The sequence below is a fragment of the Clinocottus analis genome, unplaced genomic scaffold (assembly GCF_023055335.1).
Source record: "Clinocottus analis isolate CAN_PGR_092001 unplaced genomic scaffold, fCliAna1.0.p SCAF_5, whole genome shotgun sequence".
Classification (NCBI taxonomy): domain Eukaryota; kingdom Metazoa; phylum Chordata; class Actinopteri; order Perciformes; family Cottidae; genus Clinocottus; species Clinocottus analis.
In genome coordinates, this window is record NW_027176207.1 from 1,249,861 (window position 1) to 1,263,294 (window position 13,434).

General features: G+C 47.8%; 1 protein-coding gene across 5 annotated transcripts; it reads right to left on the minus strand.

The window, feature by feature from the left end:
* Positions 1 to 270: 270 nt before the first annotated feature.
* akap10 (A kinase (PRKA) anchor protein 10) lies at positions 271 to 12,681 on the minus strand. Of its 5 annotated transcripts, none has more exons than XM_068600976.1 (15): positions 12,470 to 12,681; positions 10,249 to 10,296; positions 9,643 to 9,822; positions 7,132 to 7,632; positions 6,860 to 6,958; positions 6,694 to 6,778; positions 6,447 to 6,570; positions 6,073 to 6,209; positions 3,817 to 3,961; positions 3,325 to 3,492; positions 3,045 to 3,151; positions 2,717 to 2,796; positions 2,239 to 2,291; positions 2,042 to 2,134; positions 271 to 1,957 (listed from the first exon to the last, which is right to left on the minus strand). In XM_068600976.1, exons 1-15 carry the CDS (start codon positions 12,489 to 12,491, stop codon positions 1,952 to 1,954), a joined length of 1,848 nt encoding a protein of 615 aa, XP_068457077.1. In that variant the 5' UTR covers positions 12,492 to 12,681; the 3' UTR covers positions 271 to 1,951. The 5 variants fall into 5 exon arrangements, with proteins under 5 accessions (XP_068457077.1, XP_068457075.1, XP_068457076.1 ...); XM_068600974.1 differs by having other exon boundaries at positions 2,717 to 2,799; XM_068600975.1 differs by having other exon boundaries at positions 3,045 to 3,154.
* Between the last annotated feature and the right edge of the window lie 753 nt (positions 12,682 to 13,434).

Sequence of the window (13,434 nt, forward strand, 5' to 3'; positions counted from 1 at the left end):
GAGCCGCAACGAACTAAATGTACTTTTATTCTGAAAGGCAAGTACTCACTCTTCCGGTGTTTTGCACATCTTTGTTTTAACCTGACAGATGAGACAGTCGCAGGTACTTGTCCAACCGCACCTGGTACTTATTCTGCGCATTGATTGTTTTCTTTAAGGTCGAGAGGCCACGTTTTAATAAACACAGAAAAATAACTTTTTTATTTAACGTTGTTTTTTAATCTGAAACAATTGTTATACTCAGCAAAACAAATACTTCTCAGCATCGACATGTACAGTAAAAATGACTCCTGTCATTGGAGTCTGGCTCTGTCGTCATAGTCCGACAGCATCTCAGCCAATCAGCGCTCAGCGAGGGCGTGTCCGTCTCTGGAGGTGGGCGTGGCCCCTCACGTGCAGGTGCCTTCAATTGAAGCTCGTGGAGCTAAGCTACATTTAGCTATATGCAAAATAGCATATTGCTATTGTGGTAATGTGCGTGTAGATATTAATGACACTAATTAGCTTCAGCAGTCGGACCATTTTCTTGATTTAAAATACAAATGAATGTAATTATTCTTTCTTAATTATTCCTCCGTTATGAAGGTGACTTCTGTGCCCTTTGGGATCAACTGTACTTTACAATTTGAGGATTTTTCTGTACCTGCAGAAGAGAAGTCAGAGCAGTGGACACACTGGAATAATAATCTGTCAAAGTTATTCCCCCGTTTCACCCCAACACTGCCCCCCGCTGGTCAGAGGTGATAGTTCACCATGAAGCTGTTAAATGATTTAAAATACCTATTTTTGTAAACATAAGACTGTGTCAACATAACCAAAGCAGTGGGCTGTAACAGCGATAATGTACCAACACAGAAATACAAAATAATTTAAAAAAATGACGGACAACATTTCATAATATATGTATTTAAATCAAACACAATTTAAATATATTATAGATTAAGTACACGTACATACATGTCAGAAAACATTAGTGGTACATAGTACCAAGAGTCTTTTCTGGTTCTTATCCACATCTTGGTAAGGCTCTAAAGAAATAATTACTTTTAAAAAAAATGGTTTTATTCACTGAGCACACTTTCCAGTTCGGTCATCGCTGACGTTTGTTCCAGAGATGCAGTTTAAAAAAACAAAAAAAACAGCGATCACTATAAAAAAGACTAACATTAATATATGGGGGTAAACCAGAAATCTACATTTAGGACATGGAGTTTGGAGTTTTCCGACTCAACTGGAGCACTTCAGTTCATTTAGGAGTATTTCTTCTTCTTCGCTCTGTAAAAAGGTGCCGGGAGGTTCACGTGGGAGGTCGGCCGGTCCGAGGACCGAGTCGTCTCTTCTTCTGTTTCACTGTCTCGTTTCCAAATCTCCTACAGTACGGAAAATAAACAGCGGGGGAGGAGAAGGGGAGAGAGGAGGGGAGGCAGCAGACAACACGACTGCAGGCGGGCGGAGGGAAGCGCGAGCCAAAAACTGTACAGCGCAGATTTTCCTCTGCTTAGGTTAGAGCCTTACGTGGCCGACCCTCACGAGGGGAGTTTCATCTAAAAACAAGGAATGGTTATAAAAGGAGGTGTGTCGTGAGGGAGCGAGGGCGTCGCTACGCCCTCTTAGGTCCTCTCCACGCCGACGCGCCGCTTCTTCTTCTTCCTGCCGCCTCCTTCCAGCGTGCGCTGTGCGGTTCCTCTCTTCGGGAGCGACTTCCTCGAGTCGTGACTTCGCTTTACTTCGTGTACCTTGGTAGTGTTATGGAGTTGGAGGATTGGAACGCTGATGTAACTTTTCCCATGAGTCCATGCGGCGGTTGGAAGGGGGGTGGGGTGCAGGAGGAGGGGCAGCTGATAAAACGCCTTGTTCGTTCTCAGAGCGATGCGGTTCGCCGCGGTGCGGTGCGTCAGCGGCTCGGCCGGCGTCCGTGGTGGAGCGCCGTTCCTCTGGTTCCTCGGTGGGGTCATAACTGTGGAAAAAGAGAATGTTTAGGGCGGAGCGGAGGTCGTTCACACGGGAGGGGGGCGGAGCTACCGGGGGGGAGGTCGTGCACCTTGGTGGCCTTGCCGGGGCTGTCGTGATTCGACTGGTGGACGACGTCGTTGACGATCATCTTGGCGATCTGCCACGCCATCTCCTCCTGGGCCTGGATGCCGAGAGAAAGGACACAGACAACAACACCGTTAACCACGGCTCCACCGAGAGCCCGGCTCGGGGGGCTCGGACCCCCGGACTCCCGCGTGTCCTCACCTCGTCCGAGTTGCCTTGGACCCATTTCTTCATGGCTTGAGAAAACATGGAACCTGCAGGGAGAGGAGAGCGAAGGCCGAGTGAGACTTCAGTCGCTCAATCTGAGCAAAAGAAACCGAACAAACGACTGGAGGTGAGAGACGGCTGACGGGCTGAAGCGTCCAGCGGCCGACTCGCTCTGCAGGCTGGACCAGCAGAACGCTCACATGGACATAATGCATAAAGATGTAGTGTGTTGTGGGATCTTAAGAGCAGTGGAGGCTGTTCTTTAATATTTCAGAAGGCTGTTTGGAGAATGGGAGCAGCCACAAATGAGCTTTGTATTCACGGCCAGAGAGTTGATGTTTTTCACTGTGAGGAGCGTTGAGATCACATCTGACAGAGACGGCAAAGGCTCCCAGAGATAAGAGGGAGAGAGAGAGAGAGGGAGAGAGAGAGAGAGGGAGAGAGAGAGAGAGAGAGAGAGAGAGAGTCGTGCCTTTGGATTTCTTCACGTCCGGCTCTGGCTCGGCCTCCCTGATAAACTGGCCCATCTCATTCACCTTCCCGAACGTCATCCTTCTGAGCGGAGAGGAGAGGAGAGGGATGAAGACAGACTCGGTAAGACTACAGCTCATGACATCATGCTCGTGAATCATCTTGCGCAGGACATTTTCAACCGCACATGAAGAAACAACAGAAACAACAGATGACAGGTTGTAAATGTGAGCGGCAGCGCGGGAGGGAAAACACAGATTCATCCGTCTTAAAGACAAACTGGTGCTTCAAGCCAATAGATCCACTCGCCGTCTTAAAGCAGAACTCACCCAGCGTACGGCCGCTGGTACAAGGACTCCGGGTCCAGGCTGGCCACGTCCACCGTGATGGCCTCGTCAAAGTTCTTCAGGATCTTGATCGCCGCCCTTTTGGCATTCTGCTGCAGAGTAAAGAAACCGTGAACTGAGCGTTTTCTGTACGACCACAACCTTTCTGCCTCAACAGAAACATCTCATGTGACGAGGCGGAGCGGCTCTAAATGTCAGCAGACAAGAGGAGGACCCCACGGGGGCTGAGGATGTGGGTTAAAGTCCGGGTGGGCGGGGTCACCTGAGTCTGAGAGCCCTCGCCGGCATTTGAACTGGAGCGCTCGGCGTCCGCGGGCCCGCCCTGAGCCGCAGCGCTGACATTCACAAACTCGTCCGCCCGCACCGAGTTGATGAGGTCACTCAGGTATTTGTAGTAAAGGTTGCTCGACAGGAAGCCCGGCATGTAGACCTGAACAAAGGCAACACATCACTCGCTGTTGCAGAATAATGAGCCCCGGGGATGAATATCTGGGCACGAGCTACAAAAGGTCTGCGCCCGACCTTCCTGCGCTCACAACAGTGTCGGGCCCTCATTTCATTAGCATGCGGCTCATTTGTCAGCGGTGAAATGGGACAATTCATCAGCGACTTGCAACACAAAACCTTTAGGAAGATCCGATTGAATTCAAGGAAACAGCTCGGGCAAAGGAAAGATCTAATTAAACGTTTTAAAAAGGGCAAATGTAAATCAATTAATGGTTTAATAATTAAGATAAGAGCCTCGGGGGCGGACCTTCTCCATGGTGGTCCAGGCCTGTCTGAGCGGAGTGGTGAAGCAGTCGGGAAGCGGCCCCCCCTCCCTGCAGATATTCGACTCGATCTCCATCCGCACGGAGTCGTCGAAGCCCAGAGGGTTGGTGGCCTGCAGCGAGAAATACCTGCAGAGGAAGCAGAGCGATGGAGGACGGAGGCGGACGAGGGCACCGGCAGAACGGTTTCCTTTTGAATCCCCGATCAGTGAAAACTGTTCAGGGTGTTGCATCTTTAATGAAGGCCGTCGGCCCGTCCGCCTGTACGACCGTGTCATCTTAAATATTACATTATATTTAAAAATGAATGAAACAGTGGCAGGAAATGCACCAAAAAAGTGAAGGAAAGGAACAAAAAACAGAGCAGCCTCACAGCAGACACCTCGTCAAAGGCCAAACTGAGGACGAGCAGACTGCACAGAAACGCTCAGGGAACTTTTCCTGTACTTATTAATTAGATTCAACCCAATCTTTGAGGCTTCACTGAGCCCAGCATCAGCGATCCTGGTTCTACAAAGCAAGTTTAACACACCCAGGGTCTCTTTAGGTCATCCGGCTTGCGAGTTAACCCTGAAGCTACCGCGCTAATAACCCCAAAGCCGGGCTGCTGGTGCTGCAGGCCTGTGGGATGCGAGGAGGTGCAGATGTGATGAAGCAGCGCCATCAGAACCCCGAGTGAGGTTAATACGACACGAGATGAAACCCGCAGGACACGTGAAGTATGACGACGGCCAAAACTGCTATTCAACGAGGTGCAAGTGAAACACGATAATCCCAGAGCAGGAATGTAATAAGCTGTGGAAACACTGGAGAGCATTTCTGAATATTCAAAGCAGGGCTGTAAATAGTTGTGGGGATCATCATCTGCGTCTTTTGTATGAAGAGTGTTTTTGAGTGATGCACATTATTATAAGTTGTGCTGCTGAAGCAGAGAGAAGAGAGGAAGACGATGTCTGATAAGCTCCGTCTGACTGAACCGCTGCTTCACAATCACAGCAGCTAATTAGCAGCGTGGGGATTACGACTAATAAAACACAACAGAGGCCGAGAGCGTAAAAGCATCGATACCGTCAGGAATCCTGCCGGGAATAAAATAATCTTTGCTCAATTAAAACGCCGCTATCATCATCGTTATTATGCGTTCAGTGCGTTAGACTCTCCTCCGGCTTCAAGACACAGCGGACATGAAAACACAAACCCAACAGACGCTTTATTACTCGTCACTTATGAAGTCTTTGGTCCGTGCCGGGGTCCTGTAGGAGCGATGGTGTGATTATTTCCAGTGATCTGATTGGTCGGCGTCTGCTGGAGCCCTTCAACAGACGACTTACAAACTCGTGTTGTTAATTAACCCGGGTGGTATTTTAAAAGATTAACCAAAATGAAGAATTTAAAGTGGCAACGGAGGTTTTGAACTCATCCTTATGAAGGAGACGCTGAGTAAACACCGTACTGGTGGTGATGTTGTAGCAACGCATAGATAAATATACTATGAGCAACACTATTATCATATTATAGCAATACTACTATCATGTTATAGCAACACTATTATCATATTATAGCAATACTATTATCATGTTATATTATAGCAATACTATTATCATATTATAGCAACACTATTATCATATTATAGCAATACTATTATCATATTATAGCAACACTATTATCATATTATAGCAACACTATTATCATATTATAGCAATACTATTATCATATTATAGCAATAGTATTATCATGTTATAGCAATACTATTATTATATTATAGCAATACTATTATCATATCATATTATAGCAATACTATTATCATATTATAGCAATACTATTATTATATTATAGCAATACTATGATCATATTTTTCTGCAACACTGTTATATCTTTTATATTTTGTGCCTTATTTTTTACCTTAAGTTTATTGTAATTCTATGAGCAAAATAAGCTTTTCATTGTACAGAATAACTGTCTGTTATCTGTGCTTATGACAGTAAAACTTCTTGAACATTGACAGCACTGAAGGACGTGCGTTCCTTTAAAGTAGTATAATCATGTGTGCAGCACCTCTGCATAGGATTTAAGATGTAAATTGTGTGTAACATCGGGTCCACTGTCCTTTTGTTTTCCACGGCAGCCATCGTAGATATGCCCAGTTCCCACCGAGCATCAGTGTGACTTCAAGGAGACCGAACCGACGCCGTCAACGTCAAACCCATCCTGTTCACACAGACAGCGTTCTGCAGACCTACTTGTCGTAGAGGATCATGGCATCGTTTTGCGCCTCCTGGCCGTCGTACTGGCCCTTTTTAGCCGCGAGCTGGTTCTGGAAGTTGTCCGCCGCCAGCCAGAACTGCAGCACGTTCATCGCCTCCTCCTTCTCCATGTACTGCAAGCAGGAGATGGACAGCACAGAGAGTTTTTGTGAATGAAACTTGTTTTAAAGATGGACTGTAGTGAATGAAAGAGGAGTGAATGTGTACTCTGACAAGCTGCAGCTGTGTTTGTGCAGTGCTGCTCTGTTTGTCCATGTTCACTGTGTCCTCGGCTTACTACTGAGCCGCCGCTGGAACCGTTAAATTAAATAAATGATGGACGTCGTTTTGTGGTCCGGCTGCCCGCTCACCTCAGAGAAGTAGAAGAGCGCCGACTCACAGAACAAGATGTCGGCCAGGAACACCGAGCCGCTGGTCAACACTTCGATCTGGTATTTACAGAAGTGGTGGCTGCGCAGGAACTCGGTAAAGTGCCTGGAAACGGGGAAAGAAGAGCATCTAGGAGATGAGCACGGGCGCTGCTGTGGGATGTTGGACTTTAATCTGAAAGCTGTGTGAGCATTAACTCCTCAAGAAAATGAGTAGACAGAAACTTACTGAAGCTCCAAGATGGCGAAGACGACCGACTGTGCAATGACGAAGCAGTTTGGGTCCACCATGCCGTCCTCGCCACAGATCTTAGCTGCACGGAGGAACCGACAATGTCTATGAGAGATGACTCCTTGTGAGTGACACCAGAACATTTCTATTGTCCGCATCTCACCAACTATGTCGTTTCTGATCTGTTCTGTGATGGGGATCGGCCTCACGGCGTCCGGAGAGATGTACTTGGTGAAGATTGTAACTGCATCTTTCTCTATACCTGGAAAAAAAAACAGCTGATAACTGATGCTATAACACACACTCGCTCGCTCCACATAGACCTGATGGCGCCTCATACACGCCATGATGTGTTTCCATTCCACAGAAGATAAACGTATATGATCTTGCAGAAACACAAACATAAAGAGAGAACCTGGTGTGAAGGTGACTCACTCTTCATGAGCTGGTCCGAGAGGTCCCGCAAGGTGCTGATTGACTGCACCTTGAAGGGCGTCCCCGTCCTGGAGTGTGCCTGCCTGGTGGGGGTTTCTGCTCCAGGAGTGCCGGGCCTCAGACCCGCCTCGGCGCCGCAGGAGGAGGAGCCCCGCCGCTCCGGGTGCACCGCCGCCGAGCGCTCGCTGCTACTGTCCCGGGCGAGAGCGTCGGGCGTCGGCCGGGTTAGCGCCGAGCCGCCGCCGCCGCCGGGGGAGGCGGGCACGGGCTCGGCCAGAGAGCTCTGTTTGACAGAGTTCAGGCTGTGCGCTCGCACGCGCGACCAGCTGGAGGAGCGGAAGTTCTCCGCCTCCAGCCAGAACCGAACCAGGTGGTCGGCGCCCTGGTGCTCCATGAAGTGCAGGTAGTGGGGGATGGCCACGTCGTCCCGCAGGACGTGCTCCACCGTCTTGGACAGCCGGGAGCGGTCATCTTGGGGATGATAGTTCACACTGGAGTGACCTGCAACGCACACGTGTGCACAAAGTTAAGCAATCGACTGTGCAGAGGCTTCAAAAGACCCTTCCAGTGCGTTTCTAGCTCCACAAAAAAATCCAGAAAGGAGTAAAAGAAGCTGAGAAATAAACACTAATCACTGATGCACATTATGTCCACTTCTACATTTAACCCTGTGATGCTTTACATACCTGCCTCAATGCAATTTAATATGATTTATCTCAATTTAAACGACTTGATTAAAGTCTGTGAGGATTTTAAGGCTTCGTGAAAACCTGCTTTCACACGGCAAGAAGACCTGAACCGCCTTTAAGTGCAAATTAGACGCTGCCATCACAGAGCAGCACTCTCCTTCATTCACAGGTTTCAGCTTCATTACAGAAGGAAGATGCGTCGTGCAGGATATAGATGAGACTTTGCAACATGAAGTGAAAGATAACATAAAACTAAAACGTGGATTGTCCGTGTTCGGCTCTCTGATGACTGAAGGCTGCTACGTGAGATGAATCTGAACTCAAGAGTTTTGCAGCTTCTTGACTCTCAGGCTCTCTCTCCTCGGACGGAGCAATTTCACAGATGATTTCACCCGGACAAACTTTACAGAGACACACGCCTCCATCGTCTGTGTGTCCTCCCGTCAGTCCTGTGTGTGTGAACAGCGTGTGAGTGTGTGTGAACGAGTGTGTGTGAGAGGTGATCGGCAATAACTGTGGCAGCCGTGGCAACATTTGACGGCTCCTGTTGGGATGCCGTATCGTTTGACTTCACGATGTCTCAACTCGAGTGTTTGAGTCACATCCACCGGGATGGACGACAAACACACACAACGCACAGACTCACACTTCTGGAAAACTAAATAGACAAGGGAACATTCTCACTGAATACAAAGCCAGACGTTGGCTGGATTATGATCAGACACATCAGCTGTTGGACTGAAGCGGGCTGAGGCTTCTGGGTGTTTTGTCGCACCGAGTGTGAGCCTCGTCAGATTAGTTATGACCACGCAGACAAAAAAATATAAATTATAAAGCGACAACCAGCGCAGGAATCTGTGTCTGCATTGGATCATTTAAAAATATAAAAAAGAGCCTCAATAAAATATCTTTTGAGGTTCAGTCAACGTTCGTTACGTCTCTACGCTTTCAGCCCCAAACAAAAGAGAAGATGATCCTGAGATTGTGTTCAACATCATGGTTCTCGCCTTTCAGTCTCAGCTGTCATGGCAGTTTGAATCCTTTCTTCCCTCCTTCCTTCCTTCTCTCTCTCCCTCCCTCCCTCTCTCCCTCCCTCCCTCCCTCCCTCCCTCCCTCCCTCTCTCCCTCACTCACTTCCTTCCCTCCGCTCTCATCTCGTGTTCAGACTGACGTGTTTCATGCAGGTGTTTCTGTCCGGGCGGCGGCACAGGTTCGTCCACCTCCGTCTGACTCACATGCTTTTGTCTGGGCAACTTGCTGGTTTAGTTCTCGCCGCCGCCGTCGCTCAACATGCCGTCTGAGATTCCCCGGCGTATTTTGTCAAGCTCTGGAATGTCAAGGCGCTTTTCTTAAAACGCGACGAGACGAATGAAGGAGTGTTTCCCTCTTGCTCAGGACAGCTGTGCTGCTGTTGAAGCCTCGTTAGTGAAGTCACACTAATTACTACTAATTATCCCTATCACGTTAAACAGGAGCCTGAGAGGCAAACTTTGCCAAGTTTATAATTCCTTATAATGTTTTAAATTGATTAATTTTCATATTACTGTGTGTTATATTTGCTTTGTTGTATTTCTTATTTTGGGCTTTTGTCAGTCCCTTGAAAAATCATAGACAAAACAATTAACTAAGAACATAATTAGAACATTAATCAATTATAAAAACAACTCGTTAGTTGCAGCTCAAATTCCAATAAGTTGAGAAACCCCGAAACTGAGTTACATTTCAGAATACACATGAAATGCACACGGTCCAGTGTTTGTTTGGGCCTCTAACGTTCTCACTAAAAGCAAAATACAAACACACGAGGAGGCCGGCGTCCTACCGAGATCTCCAAAGTGCGCCGCCTCCATGTGGCTCGGCTGTTTCTTGAGGATGGCGGTGCGGCCGCGGGCGAAGGAGTCCATGTTGGCAGAGATGGCGTTGATGGCCACATGGCTGGGCCCGGCGGCTTCCTGGACGGCATGGTGGTTCCCCAGTGATGGAGAGTGAGGGCTGGGTGAGGCTGTGGGAGGAGGGCAGAAAACAGGCATGAGGCAACAACAACAGGAGTACGGCGATGTCAAAGAGCTGAGCGGCCTGAGTGTACAAAATCAGTGTGACTCATCGCGCCCTGATTTTAGTGAAGGTTTTCCAAAGAGCTCAGAGTTGGTTTACAGAGGCCTCAGGGTGTGATGAGAGATCCTGGAGAGGACAGACTGCTCAGTGTTTGTCTGAATGTGAGCTGCATGTGTTTCACTACGTAGCTTGAGGTTAAAAAAAAAATGTTGGTCCTTGTGACAGGATGGCCAGCAATGATTAAACAGCAGGAAGCAACTGAAGCAGAGAGCCACTTAAATCACTTTTGTATGAAGCTCATCTCACTTCACACACACACACACACACACACACACACACACACACACACACACACCTGTGATGATCAGCTCACCTCTATTGGCTTTAGCGTCCGTCACTCTCTCTGGTTCTTTGCTTTTGGCTGCGGGCAGAAAGACGAGAGGAGAGATGTAACCAGAGAAGGATCCAGCGATTTGTTTCACAACACAGGGCGAGACCAGAAGAGGGCTCAGAGCATAGGCGGTGACATGCATTGACGTGGGAGGTAAAGTAAAGACTGGAACTCGCTATCAGCTTACATAATGAGGGAGTGATGTACTAGAGAAGCAAACAAACAATTTCCTGCAGAGCTGCGTCCTCGCAGGACAAGGGGGTAAATAGGGAAGCTGTGCTCTGATATGTGAAAAGCCCTTTCGGTCCTGCTAATTATACAGCAAGACGCACTGAGAGGCCTCCACACTGTGTGTCCTCCACACTGTGTGTGTCCTCCACACTGTGTGTGTCCTCCACACTGTGTGTCTGCATTAGTCCCGGCAGTTTAAAGTCAAGTGGAGTCGACTGTCTGTCTGACAGCTTCCACCTGAGGCCCTCTAACAGTTGCAGATTGTCTCATAAAACTAAGAACCCATCATGAATAAAAACCGTGTGGTCTAATGCAAAACTATTTTTGCACGCCATTCAAAAGCTCTGCGGCCGACTGTCAAATAAAGAATGAAATATGTCGCCCGTAGTGGAGTAAGTGCCCAGCGGCAGCCACTCAGAGTGACTCAGTGTTCATATCTTCAGATTAGGCGTCTGCTGCTGCAGAGGGCGGTCAGGATACGTATCAATTTTCGGGCGCTGACATTACAGAATGGACCTGGAGGCCCGGCTAATGCGCTGTGAGCAGGACGGCGTGGACGGAGCTGATGAAGAGTATACGTGTCGGCTGGGAGTCTGAGAGGCCGTCTGCCACAGCGCAGAGACACAGACGACAAATAAACACAAAGACGTCTTCGTCCCAAATGAATATTCAGATGGGACCGTGATGAGTTGCTACAGTGGGTGTTTTTGGATAAAAAATGTATTTTAAAAAAAGAGTAAGTGTGTAATACTACCAGCAACATAATAGTAATACAAACCAGCTGGAGCAGAGAGAAAGCAACAGCAGCTTGATATTTTCTAAAAACAGCAGCGTGAGGACTCACTTCCCGTCTCACTGACAGCATCCATGTGAATGAGTGCACTCAACTGAATGAATGGAGACAATCAAACTGATGAAAGACTTCAGCGACGTGAGAAATGAACAAAGTACAACAACCTACAGATAACAGTAAGACAGTATTATTACCTTTACTCGTGGCAACTTGATTAATCTGTTGCCTCACGTGGCTAATTACTATTCAAGCTAGAATTTCTCTGCAAAACCTTCCCTTCAGTAAAACTTTGCCTGCACAATTCAACCATCCTCCACACCACTACACAGACTTCCTGTAGTGCAGCACGTCGTCCTGCTTCACAGCAGTAAAAGTGCCCTCTCCTCTCTCTAGTTCCTCATTTTGGAGACCTGCTGTGTCAGCGGCTTTCACTGCTGTAGTCTGTGAGGGACAAAACACACTGATTGAAGATGAACACTGTGGTCTAGTCTCTCATCTCTGGAGATTTCATGAATGAAATCAGTTTCACAACACACCTGTGAGTGTAACGCAACTACAGGCCTCTAAATTAAACTGGATCAATGTCTCTATAACTGTACACACACACACACACACACACACACACACACACACACACAGTCTCCATCCCTTCTCAATGGGGACTAACATAACTAACGTTACACACGTTGTGTGTATTTAACAGCTCTACTCCAAACACAGAGGGCCGTTGTTGAGTTTCTCTTCGCACCTCCCGCCGGGTAAAGCGGCATCAATGGCTCTGGTGCAGCTAGCTAACGTTAGCCGCCGTAGCACTGATCGACACCTGTGTCAAGTGATGGCCGTCACGTGTGTCGGTGCTCGTTACGAGTCTTTACCGCGAAAAGACGCCGTTTTGGGCAAACACAATGGGTGCCGCTGACAGCTCTCTGCGGGTTAGGGTGTGTGTCCACCCGGGCTGACGTTAGGTGAGGCAGGGAGGGCAGAGAGGCCACCGCTAAGCTAACCGCGTTAGCGCGGCGAGCGGCGGGCAGGCTCGTGCCCACGAACACCGCGGTGTCTCGGGGCAAGTCGCTCGCGGCCGCGGTCTCGAGCGCGTCCGTCGCGCGTCAGCGGGGACCGCTGTCCCCTCCGCCGGGCTCTCTGCGCTGCTAGCTGCCGTTGACGTTGCAGCTTCCTCACCTTTCCTCTTGAAAAACGACATGACGGGCTCCACACTGTGACCGCTTCCTCAGATCACTGACACCAGCCCGTGGATCCGCAGGTCCCTTCATTCAAATGCATCTGTTCCGCACACTCCTGAGGTGGAAACAGGTTATTATCGCAGCCCCGGGGAGTGCTGTCAAATCCCAATTTTCGCCAAATCCGAGCCCAGCACAGCGGCCATATTGTCAATAAACGTCTTACTTCCGGGCTGGTGCGGCAGCAGCATTGTGGGAAATGGTGTGTCGATACCTGCTCTGGCCGGTAGATGGCGGCGTTTCAACGCTTGAGAAACACACTACTGTGGAGTCATATGTTAATGTATTAATACATTCATTTAAATACCAGTAAAAATATCTTTTATCAAAATAAAAACCCATAATATGTTAATATATCAGAAATCGAAATAGATAAATAAAACAGTTAATTCTTCCCTAATGAAAACACATAGTTCAACGGTAATTCAAATACACTGTTTTGAAAATGTTTTCATCTACATCATCTTGGCCTCTGTTGTCAATGACTGTATAAGTTGTAAAGCAATACGTATGCTGCATCCAGTACAGTTTTAAATTTACATCTTGGGTCATTTTTCAAAAACCATGATCCAAAGGTCATAACAGTTTTCATCTTAACAACGACTATATATAATATTGCTGCCGCTAGTCCAATTATATTTGATTAAACTGTACCACAATTGTATGTTTTGTTTTCTAAAGGCCAAACCTATTGTTTCTTGACACCAGTATGTATATTTTGGAAACATTTCTCATTAAAAATATGAATTGGGATGACAGAGGGAAACCTTTTATCTGAATTTGGGAGGAATTGCGCATCAAGGGAGAACACAAATACAGTGTTGTAATGGGGTTTATGATGCTTTCTCAGACAAGAGGGAGCTGGAAGTCAGAATGATGGACGATACGAACGTGTGTGTTAATACA

What these genes read in the sequence shown, in the direction of transcription:
- akap10 (XM_068600972.1), bottom strand. Translation starts at nt 12,491, where the DNA reads ATGTCGTTTTTCAAGAGGAAAG. An exon ending in GGCGCACTTTGGAGATCTCG is followed by an intron (nt 7,633 to 9,642) that starts GTAGGACGCCGG and finishes TGTGCGTTGCAG; the next exon opens with GTCACTCCAGTGTGAACTAT. An exon ending in GGACGTGAAGAAATCCAAAG is followed by an intron (nt 2,292 to 2,716) that starts GCACGACTCTCT and finishes CTCTCCCTGCAG; the next exon opens with GTTCCATGTTTTCTCAAGCC.